Source organism: Symphalangus syndactylus, chromosome 16 (genome assembly GCF_028878055.3).
Source record: "Symphalangus syndactylus isolate Jambi chromosome 16, NHGRI_mSymSyn1-v2.1_pri, whole genome shotgun sequence".
In the NCBI taxonomy this organism is placed as follows: Eukaryota; Metazoa; Chordata; class Mammalia; order Primates; family Hylobatidae; genus Symphalangus; species Symphalangus syndactylus.
Window position 1 is genome coordinate 28,127,070 of NC_072438.2, and position 17,723 is coordinate 28,144,792.

At 35.5% G+C, this 17,723-nt stretch overlaps 1 protein-coding gene across 5 annotated transcripts in view; it reads left to right on the forward strand.

Annotated features, from left to right (window-relative positions):
• Nucleotides 1-17,723, forward strand: part of SLIT2 (slit guidance ligand 2) — a 372,325-nt gene that overhangs the window by 97,042 nt on the left and 257,560 nt on the right. Inside the window, exon 1 of one of the 5 annotated variants that reach the window (XM_063619442.1) lies at nucleotides 14,303-14,533. The exons of the other annotated variants lie outside the window; for them this stretch is intronic. Within the exon in view, the coding sequence (XP_063475512.1) occupies nucleotides 14,394-14,533 (140 nt within the window). The 5' untranslated portion in view covers nucleotides 14,303-14,393. Of the gene's footprint in view, nucleotides 1-14,302; nucleotides 14,534-17,723 lie in introns of those variants that run through there. 5 annotated transcript variants of the gene reach the window in all.

Sequence of the window (17,723 nt, forward strand, 5' to 3'; positions counted from 1 at the left end):
AGCACAAACGTCTGATTCCTTTGGCGTCATGGCCTGTAGTGCTCTAGGCATGTACTACGCATGTACTACGCATCTTCCTGTCTCTTCAAGAGAAGAATAACATATGTCTACTCCACTACCACAAAACTTTACAATGCACTGTTTTATTTTTTGATCTGAATCTGTGTAAGTAATATTCTACTTGGAGTAACTCATCCTAGTATTTGCATTCTACATGTGTATTTGCATTTACAATAAACTGCAATAAGAGTGATTTTCGTCCTAAGCTCTAGATAGTTCCGATATTGGCATAAATGACTAAGAGGTAGGCATCATGTACTTTTTGTTCAGATTGCAAACCCTCTGAAGTTTAAACCTTGTTCATTAAAACTTAACCATTTGTAGCATAGCTCAATTAATAAGCACTGAGCAGAGCATACTTTTGATTCTGAAGTGATTTTTTTTCTTAAAGAAGTTGATATAGTATTTTCTCAGTGATTACGCTTTTCTCCTTGCTTTTTTTTTTAATGCTAAGTACAAATATCCTCCAACCCAATTTTAAAAATAACTTGTATGTAGTCTGAAACCAGTAGATTTCCCAAAGCATGAGCAAATTCTATTTTACTGGAGTCAATAATGTTTCAATCTCTCAAGTCCATGTGTGAGATATAGTGAATCATCATCGTATTATCATTATATCACTATGGCTCATCTCATAAGATCCCACATCATCTGATGGGCCTATCATTTCTGCTTATTTTGCAGAATAATGTTAGTCTCTTCCAAAAATCCAGAAAACAAATGGATTGAAAATATTAAATACATCATTATTATGTAAATATTTAATTTTTGAAACAAAAATGTGGAAGCTAGTAACAATTGTTCAGTTACTAGGGAAACACTAGTTAGATTTTTCTGTTTAAATATTCAAATTGCTGGGTTTGGTAGTTCATGCCGGTAATCCTGGCACTTTGGAAGGCCAAAACAGGAGGATCACTTGAGGCCATGAGTTTGAGACCAGCTTGGGCAAGAAGTAAGACCCCATCTCTACAAAAAAAAATAAATATTTAAATAATTTCAACTTTTACTTATAAAAACAATATAATATTAAAATGCATATTCTTTCTATTAAATTCTCTTTTTAATAACTTTTAATACTGCAAACAAAATATTTGAAAAGTATTAGTACAGCATTGGCCATTGTTCACAGTAGATCTAGAACACACAACTTCATTGTACATGATTTTTAGGTTTGATATAGTCTGTTTCTTTTTTTTTTTTTGAGACGGAGTTTTGCCCTTGTCACCCAGGTTGAAGTGCAATGGCGCAATCTCGGCTCACGGCAACCTCCGCCTCCTGGGTTCAAGCAATTCTCCTGCTTCAGCCTCCTGAGTAGCTGGGATTTCAGGCTCCCACCAACACAACTGGCTAATTTTTGTATTTTTAGTAGCAACGGGGTTTTGCCATGTTGGCCAGGCTGGTCTCAAACTCCTGACCTCAGGTGATCCACCCGCCTCGGCCTGCCAAAGTGCTGGGATTACAGGCATGAGCCACCACACCCTGCCTATAGTCTGTTTCACAAATGGCATAAACCTTGCTTGGCTATGGATGTGTAGGTATGACATTATAATATATTAGGACATAGAAAGTAACTCTTTTTCTGTTGCAATTCCCCTGTCTTCATAAATTGGCTCTTTCTGGGCAGTGGGCAAGAAGAACCCCCTGGACAGTTACACTCATATGAGAATTCCCACCCTGATTCCTCTCTACCACAGACAGCTCCCCAGGTTAATCAATTATCGTTACTGCCAGGTGACAATCTCCACTCACAAAGATGAGGACACTGACCATCCCGGTCACAAGATCAGTGAATGGGGAAGCAGGGGCACATGGAGGTGGGAAGAGTGGATGGGCAGTCCTGGGCAGCTCTGAAGTGGGACAGTATGAAAGGAAGACCCTGGGCTTTGTGCCTATGAGTACCTATTGTGTCACATAAACAGTAGTGTGTTAATGGGGTGCTGAAAAAGTCTCCTGCTTAAACAACTCAGTTTGTTTATGATTATGAATGTCAGCAGAGTTCTATAAATGACAATGCAGTTTGTGTTTTGATGATTGTCTCTCTGACGGGGGCTGTTGATAGCTTTTCTTAGTTCTTGTCTCGGCATTTATTCTTGATTGGCATATGACAGTCATATTCCTGGGTTCTGTTGGTGTTTTTAAATCATGCACATACTTGAATTTCTCTTATAGAGCGAGAATGACATTATATCTGCTGCTTGTTAAATAGATTCTCAGTTTATGCTGGCAAAGTGTCAGTGCTGTATGTCTCTATGTATGCAATTTTTCTTTTGTACAGTCATTTTTCTCTTAGCATTCTAAAGATTGATTGAACTCTTGTGTTATAGCAGTACTTAATGTGTCACTTACTGAACTTAAAATCATCACTGTAACTCAATGCATAACGCTATTAATCATCTGTTGAACCTGTCACTCCTGCTGATTGTGCAGAATAAAAGCCTCTTCTCACCTTTTATTTTCTTCTTATTATAACAGGTATAGTTCATGCATTTTTCTTCATGTTTTAACTGATATTTTGTCATCACTTCTCTGATGTTTATCAAGAGTTAATTTTTTTTCCAACCCAGATTAATACAGATTAGAGAGTAGAGGAGTTTGTTAATACGTAACAAATACTAATCACTAAGGCTAGATTTATTACATATAAATATGTCAAATTAGATAAACACGACTTAAAATTTTGGCTGTTGGAAAAATATTAACTTGTACCTTCAAATTTATTAGTGCTCAAGGCATATTAAACTTTATAGCAGACTTTGGATGTTTTATCTTTTAAGAAATATTTGAGGCCGGGTGTAATGGCTCACGCCTGTAATCCCAGCACTTTGGGAGGCCGAGGCAGGCAGATCACGAGGTCAGGAGATTGAGATCACCCTGGCCAACATGGTGAAACCCCGTCTCTACTGAAAATACAAAAATTAGCTGGGCATGGTGGCATGCACCTGTAATCCCAGCTACTCGGGAGGCTGAGGCAGGAGAATCGCTTGAACCCGGGAGGCAGAGGTTGCCATGAGCCAAGAGCGCATCACTGCAATCCAGTCTGAAAACTGAGCGAGACTCCATCTCAAAAAAAAAAAAAAAAAAAAATTGACTTGGTGAACAAATTTGCCGTAAAAACAGAAAAAATAATAAAGATTACACACCTTTATAAAATCTGTTGTATAATAATCTGGAGATGCCATTTGAATGCAGCAGTGTAACAGGGAGAAGCATCAGATGAATTCTCAGAGTGTATCAATCTTGCCTTTGTTCTAGATTAGAGCCTGGTTTTTAGCTAGAGGTGCTATGGTAGGAAAATCAGTTTTGTATTGATTCAGATTGTGTGTGCATTGATAGCAGATGTGGAATTACATATTTCTGCCAGATAATTATCACTTAGCAAAGGGTAAAACATTAGAACATCATAAAAGTTAAAGTTTTAACTTCACAGGAAAAAAGGAGCTTTTTTAAAGCATGATTAAAATTATAGAATGTATGCATGACTCAGTTATTTTATTCTGAGCTTAAAGAAGATACTTTCAAAAGACATCCCTAAAAAAGCAAATATAATGACCATAGTATGAAACTTAATTGTGATATAGTAAAGCTTTTTACTGTATCCAGACATGTTACACAAATATTCTTTATGAATTGCATAAACAGAAAGGCAGGAGCTAGTGCAAATAATGAAGAATGCAGCTGCAGATAGTGTCCCTTAAAAGAGGAAATGCAGCTGGTTTCCTATTTCCCAGTCTTTTTTGTGCCAGACAAGGAAGTGACTTTCTTTAGAAAAGAGGATTATAATAGTCATATCCTTAAATGAGGAAACTAGAACCAGATTTCTTTTTAGAACTTGCAGTGGGGATTAGAAGAAATGTTGCAATAAACTTTAGCTCATTCTAATCTCAGTTTCCTAAGTTTTTGGTAACACTGCTCATTTAACATTGGAAAGAGATGGGATCTGCATAATAAAGTATACTTCCCATAACTTAAAAGTAATCATGTTCATTGCGTAGGATAAAATGATCCGTTATTCCAAAACCAGAGGAAACTGCAAAAAAAGAGTCCTGTGTTAGCAGTGACTTAAGTATCCTCTAAAAGTTTGCTAAAATTTTTTAAGGAATTTTTGCAATTTCCCTCAAATTAACTACCAGGCAGGCATCAATTTGTCATTTTTGTATATTGCATTAAAGCATTTAATGCTAAATTAAGATGGAAAGGTAGTTTTTTTTTTTCTTTTTTTTTTTTTTTAACTTTTCCTTTCTGGAAAAAAAAATCAAATATTTATTAACTACTCTCTATTGTTGTCTTTCTCTTTAGAAGGTAATTTGTGGTCAGTGGAGCCCAGCAGGGAAGCTCCTTCTCCTCCAGATGGCAGTGACATTTGAGAAAACCTTGGAGGATTAAAGGCACTCTAGTGAGCACTCACTGCAAAGTCCTGACACAATTTGACAGTCCTAATCTGGGTCCTCAACTGATTGGATGACCAAGGGCACAAAATTCTCATCCAACTGTGCAATCACCAGGCACATTGTTGAGGGCACTAAAAATGTTCCAAAGTTTTGGTGACTGTTTTAAACAAAAATATATAAACCTTTTCTTCATGGCATGTTCTTGGAAAAGGTCTTGGAGGTACCTTGCATGGCTTTTAAAAACTGACTATATTTTTGCATGAATGAGCACAGCATGCTATAAATGTCTTTACTCTTTATTAAGTAGGGTTTGCAAACAATCTAAATGGTTAAATGGTAGAGGAAACTATAGAAATTGATCTCAGTGAGCAAAGCCTACCAAATCTAATTATATATTGTCACCATCTGCTGCAATATGATAACAGAATTAATACAATTACTTTGAGAATTTTGAAGAAAAAACTTTTGAAAAAAATGGACACGTGTGGCAAGTCTGCGTGTGTGTGTGTGTGTGTGTGTGTGTGAGAGAGAGAGAGAGAGAGAGAGAAGCAAGGGCAAGAAAAAAATGCCATCTTAGCTGTTCTTTCTTTTTCTTTTTTATTTCTCATTTTTAAGTTATTGCTTAAAATGATTTGAAATAGGTTTTCCTAATGTTCGTGTTGATTAAAGTTATCAAGTTTTGGTAAGGTGATTTTATTGGTTTGGAATTTTAATTATATCCACTGCAGCTTCTAAAATCACCATGGCAACAGGTGTGTAATTATCAACATTGCACATAGCTTCAATGTGTAATGCATTTCTTCTGGCTGAATGAATATTAAATCATACTGCTTAACACCTCCTCTACTAGTAAACAGATAAGGCTTTGGCCATGGCTTGCAAATTGATCTTGCTTCTGTAGATTTCTATTACTGCAGAGCCATTGAATGGGGTAATTTGTGCCTTTGAGGGTTTTCTGACTTTGCTAGAGCATGACAGAAAGTCCAGTTTTATTTCATTTAATGAGAAAAAAAAACATGTTTAATTATTACTCACATTTCTGTTTGTAGAATTCTTTCCAAGAGAATATTCTCCTTATTGTTTTCCATTGCAAGGTGTGTATTCAGGACAGATGAGATTTTTTTAAAAAAGACATTTTCTTAAGGAAAGCTTACATTTTAAATGCTACTTTTCCTAGCAAATGCAGGTGGTCATTGTATGAAGCACATATGAAATGAAACCTTTGATTTAATACCAAACTATAGTCTACTGTCAATTCTAGGAAAACTGTATGATCCATAATTTTAAGGAAACCAAACCTTTACTTTGTTTCTAATATTCCAGGTGGTCTTTTCAGACTGATTTCTATGTAGAAGTAGGCAAGAAAGTGATGCGATTATCTGATTATCAGATTATCTTTATATGTCTCTGATTGTTATCAAGTTCAAAATTTTCCTTAAATAGCTATGGAAAGAGATAGCAGTTTACTACTACTACTATTATTATTAGGTCATCTAATGTAATTCAATTTATAAATCTGATGCATACATTTGACTGATAGGATACAGACTTTTAAGGACCTAGCATTATAAAAAATATAATTTAAATATATAGATCAAATAGAGCTGTATATATATAATATTGTTATATATAACACTATATATATATAATGTTAAATAGGGAACAAGATAAATGATTATGAAGATGTATAGATCTTTTCATCATTCAGTGTTTGTTTTTAGTGGACATTTTATTTTGGGATGCCATTCAGTAACTCGAAGTCATTAAATGAAGCATAATCAATATTAGAACAAAAGCCAGCATAAGAAGATTTATTTAAATTTGATTTATTTAGAATTTGGAGTCTGGTCACTAGAATTTTGAGGCTAGGTGATTCTATGAAAGGCTGTATATAACCACCTTCTACTGTACTCCTTCTTCTCCACCCAGGCCAAATATCCCAGAATATGGTATTATTTAAGTATCATCAATTTTTAATTTTAGTGTGTTTCCATTTTCAAACTAAGACAGGTACAAAAGTTGAGGTTACCAGTGGTACAAGATCAGATCACCTTGTTAGATATTGGTGCATAGTAAAATGTAGCCTAACACACTCTATTCATAATGTGGATTGACAACTAAGAAAAAAGTGAATGTTTTATTCACACAAATAGGTTAATATTCCTGAAATAGTGTCCAATGCATTTAAAGCCATTTAAAAGAACATGGAGAATACATTGATTATTTTTCTTAGCTGATTTCTCCAGTATTTCTCCCTGTATTATTTACTCTAGCTCATATTTAGACTTTTTGTTAATCTTAGAAAAAGGATAAACACACACAGTGTATTTCTGCAGACTCCCCTTTAATGGATCTCTGCCAGTGTTAGCCATTGTTTCAGTTGCTTGTGGCTGCTCAACTGTGCAAGGTTGCCTGGAAACGCTCCTTCTTCAGTGCAAAGCTCTCCGGCCACTTTCCATACCTCCCATCCCAGGGCTTAAAGATTCAGGGACTCTAGCCACTGGTGTTTCTTTTTGAAATCCCCTTAGTAAACTAATGATCAGTCTGTAGGGCATGCAAGTTTAAAACAAAACAAAACAAAAACATTGAAAAAATATGTATTTGTTACAAGTTAAAACAAATAAAATTTTTCTTCTCTATTGAATTTGATTTAACTTTTGTTAAGCCAGCATTTTGTAATGTGTGATATTTTTGGCAAATATTTTAAATTAACATCTACCACTGTCTTTCAGCCTGGAAATTGTGTGCTATTCCCATCAAGGTTACATCATGTTTCCATTACTCCTTTAATTGGGGGGAAGTTTCAAAGTCAGATACCTTGATTTGGAATTTTAATGCTTTTAACAAATTTTAAAGCAAGTACTACTATTAGGTAACAGAATATTATTATTACTCACTTTTTTCCTTGGTTAAATTTGTTTGTCAGTCCTAAGAGGCTTTAGGAATATAAAATGGATGTGATGTTTAATAATATCAATACGGTTGATTTTACTTGGCTCTGCTGTTTTCTCTTTTCATATTATAACTTAATAACAACAACAAATTAGAGTTATGCTATTTTTCCGCAGTTAGTTCAAGTTTCTAATTCTGGAGTATAAGATGGGGATATTATATCACTGTGCATGAGTTAAATAGATGCCACTACATAATACCTATATATCATTACTAGCTTTAAAAGAAAGATTATGTAAAAAGTGGTAGTAGGTAGTAGGTAGTCTTTTTCTTTTGTTACAAATGCTTTGAAATTACTGGTTTGTGATATAGGACATGAAAGACATACTCAGTGATGTTTGAAAGGCATACTATTGTCAGATATGGCTTACTTAAAATTAGTTACTAGACTTTGGTCTCTTAACAGCTTTTATTCGCCCCAATATACTTTCAAATTCCGTTTTTCAGAAATCTTAAGTGTACAATATTAATATTGCTACAGACACAAACTTTTCTAGCCCTTTATTGGTAGATTACATAGACTACACTGGTTATTAGATCTTGAAGTTTATTAATAACATCATATCCATTCAAATTTATTTTAATACTTTTTCCTTATTTAAGGAATTACTTCAGGTGATATGTGGATTTTAATTGTGACAGAAATGCATTTTATGGTTATTTATAATATTCACTTTAAAGGCCTATAGGACCTGTGGTTGGATGACTGTATGTATTAATGTTTTTAACATCAAGAACTTACATAATTGGTCAAGAAAATCAGACCTATCCCTTCATGTTCTCTTTCCTTCTGTACTTCATAAGCCTATGTGTCCCTTAGGATAGATTACTGGATCTGCTTGTCAATTGCTGATTGACATTTTTCAGTTAAGGTAAGTTATATGTTAGACATCATAGAGTAGTTATATGTTAGACATCATAGAGTGATCGGACTGGTTTTTTTTTTTTTTTGAGACGGAGTCTGGCTCTGTCGCCCAGGCTGGAGTGCAGTGGCGCGATCTCGGCTCACTGCAAGCTCTGCCTCCCGGGTTCACGCCATTCTCCTGCCTCAGCCTCTCTGAGTAGCTGGGACTACAGGCGCCCGCCACCACGCCTGGCTAATTTTTTGTATTTTTAGTAGAGACAGGGTTTCACCGTGGTCTCGATCTCCTGACCTCGTGATCCGCCCGCCTTGGCCTCCCAAAGTGCTGGGATTACAAGCGTGAGCCACTGCGCCCGGCCCGGACTGGTTTTGTTACATAGCATATTCGGAGCAAAGCAAAAGAATGAAGCAGATACATATTTCTGCATGTTGACACATGTATCCACTGTATTTTTAACGCAAACTAATTAATTGTGGGCCAAAAGTTATAGTAATGAATAGAAGTCTGTTGTTCTCACTCACATCAGGCACGGAGTCTTACTTTCTTGTAAATTTAAATTGGTGAGGCAGGTAGAGTATCACAATAAGCTTAAAATGGTTATTTTGAAGAAATTATCAAGAAAAATATTAAGGAAAAATTCGGGTGTCTACTCTGTGAGACAATCTGTCTCTAAGGCGCTTTACATATTTTATCTCGCTTAATCCGGGGAACCACCCTATGATTTAGGTAGCATTGTTCCTATTTTGAAGTTTGACAAACTCATGCACCTTGAGGTTAATTAAACTCAGGGTTGTCTTAATCATTTCTAATTTCAGTGAATATACTTTCCCATTGGACATTTAACTTTCTAATTAATGTGAAAAAAGACAGTAGTTTTGATAGCATATACAGTAGTCACTTTAGGGGCAGATAAACATAAGATGCCAGGGATTTGGATTGTTCAAGTCAATAGCGTCCCGAAGAATAATATATTCACTGTGTGAAACAACAACAGCAACAACTAGATACAAAGTTTCTGTAAAATTCGGACAATCATTTTGGGTTCTTAACATAAATAGATAAGATTGATAGATATAATGATATTTCAGTAGAAACCAGGAAAATATCCCGACTTTGAGAATCGTTTCTTGCCAAGCCCACAGTAAGAGTTCTAAATATAAGTTAAAATATGTTCTCTGCCACCATGGAACTGGTACCCAACACATATCCCAATTATAAAACGTCTTTATGGTCCACTATGGCAATTATGAAGGCAGAGTATAATATGGGAGCCTGAAAAGCTATACTGAAGAGGCGACTTTTGAATGGGGTCTGGAGGGATGTATTCACCAAGGAGTGAAAGGAGGAAAGGAACTTAATTTGGTGAAAAAACACAGATAGATGTGTGAACAGCTTCACGTGGCCAAAGAATGGTGTGTTTCGGTGTGTAGGGAGGGATTTCTGGTTAGGTCCATCAGCCAGTATTACAAAGGGCTTTGCATGGCGTGAGAAGGTATTCGGATGCCACTTTGTTCAATACAGAGATCTACTAAGCACTTAAAAATTAGAGACAAATAATATTCAGATTCATATGTTGAAAAGATTGCATTTGTGCCAATGGAGAGGACATAGTAAAGGGAGCAAGATTAGAGTTAGCAGCATCACTTAGGATGCCATTACCTTTGTCTAGGGATCTTAGACTCAAGGTAAGCAAAGCTTAGGGCTTGAACCAAGCAGATAAAGACTAGAGAAGAGGTGCTCAGAAATGTTGAATCAGTACATTTTGTTATACTTTAACAATTTTTACAAGGCCATTGGCTGCCACATGAGGTGTTAAGCTTTTTTGTTTTTGCTTAATGAATGAGTACAAATGTGGGGGCAGTAAGGAAAAAGACAGCTCTGAGATTTGCTGGAAGTTAGCTACCCTCATGTTTAACAGACCTATAGAGACTTGAAGCAGGAAGTAGATTTACTGTGGTGGGAAGGAGATGGCTTGATAGAATGAGGAAGTGAAATGAAATGGCTCTTCCCAAGAGTGAGAATGCATTTTAGAGAAGATGTGAAGATGATGCAGTTGTTGAGAAGAAAGAGTATTCAGTGAGCAGCACAGTGGAGAAAAGGTATGGTACCTAGGTAGGAAAATGAAAACGAAGGATTCCTCATTTTCTCTTCCAGCTCAGGTCATGTGACACGACTCTGCTCACTCCCTCTCTACACTTTAATCTTCGCTGAAAGATACATAGAGATAGGAAAACTTCCTAACATTCTCTCTTTTCCTCTGTATTAAGTCATTCCATTAACCAAAAAGTTCAACAAATATCAACTGAATGCCTATTATCTGTCCCTTTTTAATTTTCTTTCTTCCCTGTAAAAAGCTGAATAGAGGAATGCTTATGCATTAGTGGGAGTTTTAGAAGTCTCTGAAAGTGAGAGGTAAGTCATTTGTCATTTTGGCTAGATCTTTCCCTAGGAACTTCTAAATGGTTTCATGACCTAATTTCATCCTAGACAAATGCAAGACGGCTTTAAATATGAGAAGAGCCTCAGGAATCCAGCTTACAGATATAAGCCTTTCTTTTAACAGGTTACTTAGTAAATCAGTTTTCTTTGTACTGTGATTCATTAAGAACAATAACTTTGATTTCATTTTATACTTCACAGGAAGCATAGAGTGACTCAATAGTAGAAAAATCCAATAACACTTTTTAAAATTATGTAAATTAAATAAAATGGTATACATTAAAAATTTATGAAAAACTGTGCATGGTACATACTATTCTTTCAGAAGCAATAATAGTTGTAAGAGATTGTTTTTTAAAAAATAGATACCATTTATTGAGACCTTACTAGGTGTCAGTCAGTGCTCTATCCACATTACAGTTATGAATTCATTTAATTTTTAAAGTCAACCTGTGACTTCCCCTGTGAGCTCACTCTGTGAGCCATCACCCTTCTTTTGCAAACAAACAGATTGGGGGTAGAAATGAATCCATATTCTTATTTTATATCAGCCATATTTCTCAATAAATGCTAATCAGAGCTGATTAACAAATTATAATCAGCATGTTCAATATTTGGTATTTCATTTACCTTACAGGACATTCTTTGTTTTACAGAATTTTTTAAAAACCTTACTAGAATTTTTTTTTTAACTAGTATTAAGGCTGAGTGGTTTTCAAACCATATCCTAAAGATCTCCAGAAATTTCTTAGAGAATCTCATATCTTCTTCAACCAGATTCACTTGAGGTATATTCATTTCATATATTAGGTTTTATTATTAGAGCTTTTCCCTCCTTCTCTTGCTCTGCCTCCCACCCATCCATCCACCCATCCACCCATCCATCAATGAACTTTATTTTTTTAGCTTTAAATAACTAAAGCATGTAGTACTAATAAAAAATAAAGCTAAAATTGGAAGACAGCATATTTAAAATATTAGATTTCAGGATCTCTCTTGAGATTGTACACATCACTTCATTAATGTTAGCAGTAGCATTAAATCCAAACTTATAAAATGTTAGTGATGAAGTAGCAGTGCATTACATATAGGGGGGTGGATTACTTTCAATTAAAAGTAATGGCAAAACCACAATTACTTTTGTACAAACCTAATATGTCAGCCTTTCCTGATTGAATGTATATTAGCTACTAATTTATACATAATGTTATAATGTATAACATTAAAATGGCATATTGAATTTTTAAAGTAGCTAATACCATTAAAGATTCTACAACATAAAAACAATTTTGCATAAGAAATGTTAGGTATATCTAAGTATATTTTATTTTTAATTTTTTATTTATTTTTTCTCTTCCAAAGAAAAAACTCAGGTTTATTGACGTATAATTTACATAACAAGCATTCACCTTTTTTGGGTGTACAGCCCAATGAATTTCTGTAAATATATCCTAAATATTTTTTTAATAATCATATTCAGAAAGTTTAAATTCAAAAAAGTTTAAAATTATTTTCAACCTTAATTCAAAATACACCATTCATGATGTTTCCTGCTCATTTTGCTACACTGTGTTAAGAAAGAATTTTCCAAATATGGCTGAGTTCTCCTGGTGAAAAGTACTTTCTAAGGGACAGCCTAATTAGCCCATGCTTTCCCTCCCACTCCATCTTATCCTCCTCTCCTGCACTGGATGACCTTTTTCCTGAGGTAGGTGACAGTCCTTTGCCCAGGACAAAGGACACACTGATTTCTCTGGGAGATTTAAACCATGTTATCAAGGATGGTTCTGTTTGCCTAATTTGTAACTTTTGGTTGGGGCTTGGAGTCAGTTGGGGGGCAGAGGGTGGGTGAAGGCAGAGGAGAGAGCTCCGTAACAGGAACACAGAGCAGCAAGGTCTCAAGGGAACCTGACAGGGGTACCTTGGAAGAGGCAGGCTGTCAGTGCGTCAACTTTTCCTTGTTTCTATGGACTGTAGGGGAAAGCAAAAGGACAGCTTGTTTTTCATGGATTGATTTTCCAAGCAGCTTTATGAATTGTTACAATTTTGATCTGGGTTGCATACATTCAGTTAAATGGATGTTTGTATTAATATAAACATTAATTTTATATTATTTATTTAATTAAATATTTGTGTTTATATAAATTTTTATATTTGTGCTGTTTTACTTTTTTGCATTTTTTTAAATGTATATCTTCTTTTTAGCTCGCATAAATATGTTTATTCACTTAAAAAGTAAGGTTTTTATGTTTAAAACTACATTAAACACACAAACATGGATTTTTCCTGAAGATTATTCTGGAAGGTTTTGCTTCATCCTAATCTCAAAGGCTTTGCTTTGTTGTTTACTTTTTATAAATTAATATATTTTAGCCAAATAACTTCTGTTCTAGAACTTAAATATTGGCTATATTATTTTTCTTAATATTAAAATGTTTCCTTTAAAATTTATTTTCCAAGAGGAATGAAAATATTTTTTTTTAAAAGGAATTTTAATGTTTAAAAACTGCTTTGGGACTGGGTCTGTAGGTTCAGTACACCTTCTGAGACTGAAACGATAAGAGCACTCGTGGCTTATTAAACCATGATAATAAAAGCAACTGAATAACAATAAATACTAGAACTCGATTCTGCTTCTTATACCTAATTAAAAATATATATTGTTTTAAATGGGGAATTTATAGTAAATCTCATGAACAAGTAATATAGACTAAACAATCTGACATTAAAATTAGAGAATACAAATATTTGTGATTTATGTCCTTTTCTTAATTTGAAACACGTGTGTGATATATAACATGTACAGCAAAAAATAAAAATAAGATTAAGCCAGAATGCCATTTTGAAAACAAAATACAACAAAGATATGTTCCATTAATCTACAGAGATAAACTATAGTAGTGTTTCTGCATTACCATAATTATTTCTGCAGAGCAGGAGAATAAGCAGAAGAGAATTTACATCTATGTTTGCTTAATATTGTTTCTGTCTTTAGATTTCACTTCTCTCCCACGGTAATGTAAAAGTAGGACCACCTGTTTTCCATTGGGCATTCAGTTTGGGTAAATTCTTACAACACAGCAATGTATTTCTAATCAGAATTTTCTGGAAATCTGAGGGAAGTTAATGATAACAATAATATTTTTAAAAACTGCAGTCAATAAAATTAATTCCAGGAAGACCCCCTTCCTCCCCACCAAAAGAGAAATCTAGGAAGAAACATACACACTTCCTATGCAGATTTAAAAGCTTTGGGAATCAAGGTTATGAATAAAAAAATTCATTCCACTTCCATAAGGATCCAGAAGGGAAATATTTAAATGTAAAATTTGATCTATAAAATCTAGGCAGCATGTATTTTCCTGCAACTATTTATAAGAGAACGGGGCATTGTAGAATAAAATTTGTAAAAAGTGGAAGTATTTCTGTCTTCGAAAGGATTGCTGTAAATTGTGGGAGGTGTAGAAAAACTACTCCTGCTTAAAAAATTGCAAACATGTTTTTAAGCAATGTTTCTAAGTTTCTATTTTAAGTCAGCAATAGGAAAAGTTATTTTCTTGTATGTATGTCAAAAAACATCAAATCAGAAAGGCCATCTACAATTGATTTTTCTACTTGAAAGGAACGAGGAAGGGAAAGTTGGTCTTTGCTCTTGTCCATCAGAGTATTATGCCTGCCAGCTTGTGTGCAAATGATTTATTCTGAAAAGCAGACTTTACACTTAGGGAAATACTGGGATGGAGCATTTGTGCCCTGTGGAGTGTTTGGAAATGGAATAATGCATCTACAAAGACAGCTTTCTGCATCCTTTCTGCCTGCACATATGAAAGGGTAAGCATTAATTTCAATAATGGTTCAAGTAATTGAAAAAAGGCCTGCATTTCAGGATAGCTGGACAGTTCACCCATTAGCTCTCTACTGCAAAGAGAAAAAGAAAGCTGACCTGCCCATTTTAACAGATAATTAAGAATGATAAAATCGAAAAATGTCAAATAAAATGTATAACTTAAAAGTCAGCCAGTAACCATATTCTAATAGTTTGTTTTCTAGTTCCTACTTTTCATTAACTCCAAAATTTTCATGCTTAATACCTTAACTGCCATTTGGTGTAATTATACTTAATTTTTTTTTTTCATGTAAGTCATTTTCCTGCTCTGGAGGTTATTTTTAGAAAAACTTGATCCGTCTTTTCTCTCATTCACATATATTTGCAAACAGATAGTTTCTGTGAAAAGCCAGATGTTTTCAGTGATCCAATAACTAATCTAATTACAGGCTTTGAATTTTAAACCCAAATATTCTTAACTTTTAAAATAAAGCTTTGGAGGTAAATTAGAGGCACTAGAAGGTCACAAAACCAGTATTAATTGTAGTATACTGTGAAGTTCCTCTTGGTTTACTTACTAATGTATAGAGGATTCTTGAAGGCTCTTTTTACTCTTATCAGTTGACTCAATGGACTCATGATTGTAGCATGTCTTATCTTCACAGGTGAAACATTTCAGATGCACTGTACCAAATAAAATCATACTCCTTAGCATGATTTTTCAGATTATCCACAGTCTAGTCTCAATGTCTTTCCAGCTTCGACTCACTGCTTCATGCCCCCCAGTTGCCTAAACTCTGTGTTATTTTGAGTGCACTCATTCTCCAAGTATTTCCAAGTTTCAGCGCAGGTCCCAGCTATTCAGGGCAGACGTTTGAACATAAAAGTGTTTAACTGCCGGATATCAGTTCCAGTTTTTCATCCCACATGCTGTTATTTCTAACATTCCCGTATCAGTTAAGAATGGTTCATGTAACAGAACATACAAGCCTGCTGTTGGTGTTTATATAAGAAAAAGTCCACAGGGAGGCGGCCAGTTCAGAGGTAGTGTAACTCCTCAGGGATGCTGTTAAGGACCCAGGATCTTTCTGCCTCTCAGCCGTATCATCTTTACCATGTGAACGTTTGTCCTCATGATGGTTGAAGCCTCAGCTGAAGGCTGCCGCACCTTCAACTCTCTGCCACGTTCCAGGCAAGGAAAAAAGAGATGTGGAATGGGGCGTGAGTAACGGGCTGTACCGGATTGTCCTGTCCTTCCCCCAACCCTCCCGTCACTTCTTTCTTTTTTTCAGGAAATTACAAGCTTTCTCAGAGGCTGACTACAGCAGTCTTTGTTTCACATCTCATTGGCCAACACCCAGTCATGGCTGCCCCTACCTGGAAGATGGCTAAGGGAGAAAGGAATGCGAGTGGGGACTGGGCCAGTGAAAGAACAGTGCCTGCCACGCTGCTTTTCACTCGCACGCATCCCTCCACTTGAAATGCCCTTTCTCTCATCCTTTATGTGTGTTCATCCACATCTTGTGTAGAGGCTGTCCACTTTCTCCAGTTCTGTGTGAGCTCCTATGAGCTGCTCTTTGTATTTTCCTATGGGATATCATTTTTAACCTTCATAATAAAAGGCAAAATGACTGTCATTAGCTTTATATAGCTGTGTCTTAACACTGAGGTCAGAAATTGTGCTATATGAATTAGGAATCTTTCAATGACAAGCGTCAAAAAATTATGTTAATTAGTTTATCCCATAATTTGTTGGTTCACTTAATATGGAAGTCCAGGGAATCGCTGGCTTCGGGCGTGTCTGGAAGCAGAAGCTGAAATGATATGCTCAGTGTTAACTCCTGTGCCTCTTGTCATTCTTAATCTCATCCATCCCCTCTCCCTCTCTTATTGCTCCTCTCTACTCGTCTTTGTCCTTCTTTTTCTTCCTCTCTTTCTCCTACTCTTTATTCTATATCCCTCTATTTTGCTCATTCTGAAACCGGTTCTCAATATTTTGTACAATGTATAAATGATAGGCATTCACAGCTCTTAGCTTACCTGACTTCTCATTATGCCTGAGTCACGGAATTCCTTTCTACAAAATGCATATATCAAATGTTTCTGGAAGGAATATGATTAGCCTTGGTTGGCCACATTTCTGTTTTTTGACCAATCCTACCATGGAGGAGAATAGAATAGTAAGATTGGCTATGAATAGGTCCATTCTAGTTGCCCAGAAGTAGATGAGGCAATGTATTTGATAATCTCACCCAAACCATATGTGTTGTTGGGAGAAAATTCTGGGAATGCAAACTAATAAGTACTTATCTCAGATCTCATTTTACCTGTCAGCATTCACTGCATGTGCCTATCTCTATCTAAGTAATAGGAGCTCAGTAGGGAGATGAGGAAGTGAATGGATAAATGGGAGAGGGGAAGAACTGAGTTGACCTATAAGCAAAAGAAGAAAACGGCAGTGTTCAGTGTTTTATGAGCTGTATCTAGATCATGCAATAATATTTTCGGGTTTTTTTAGTTTAGTGTTTTTTTTTTTTTTAATTTTTGAAACAGGGTCTCACTCTATCGCCCAGGCTTCAGTGCAGTGCTATGATGGCAGCTCACTGCAGCCTCAACCTCCTGGGCTCAAGTGATCCTCCAACCTCAGCCTCCCAAATAGCTGGGACTACAGGCACGCATCACCACCCCTGGCTAATTTTCTGATACTTTTATAGAGACAGTGTCTTCCTCTGTTGCCCAGGGTGCTCTCTAACTCCTGGGTTCAAGTGATCCTCCTTCTTCAGCTTCCCAAAGGGTTGAGATTACAGGCATGAACCACTGTACCCAGGTGTTTTATGTTTTAAATTTATATAAATCCACAGTGGATACATCATTCAAATTACAGAAATAAGGAAATGCAGTACAAAATCATATTCAAAAAATGCATCTGCCATTGCTCCTTCAGAAAATAGTTATTGCTTGCTTACTCTGATAAGGCATTAATTACATGGTGCTTCATTTTTTTAGTGACAATAATTGAGATGCTTCTTAGAGAACATCCTAAGCTGATAGAAAAACTAACAAACGGGGGATATACATAGTTTGTAAGTAAAGTATATTTGGGGGACCTTTTGTCTTTTTAAAGCATATAAAACTATATAGTGTGTTTTCAACTTCAGTGTATGGATGTAAGAAGCTTAAGAAAATGAATTCATA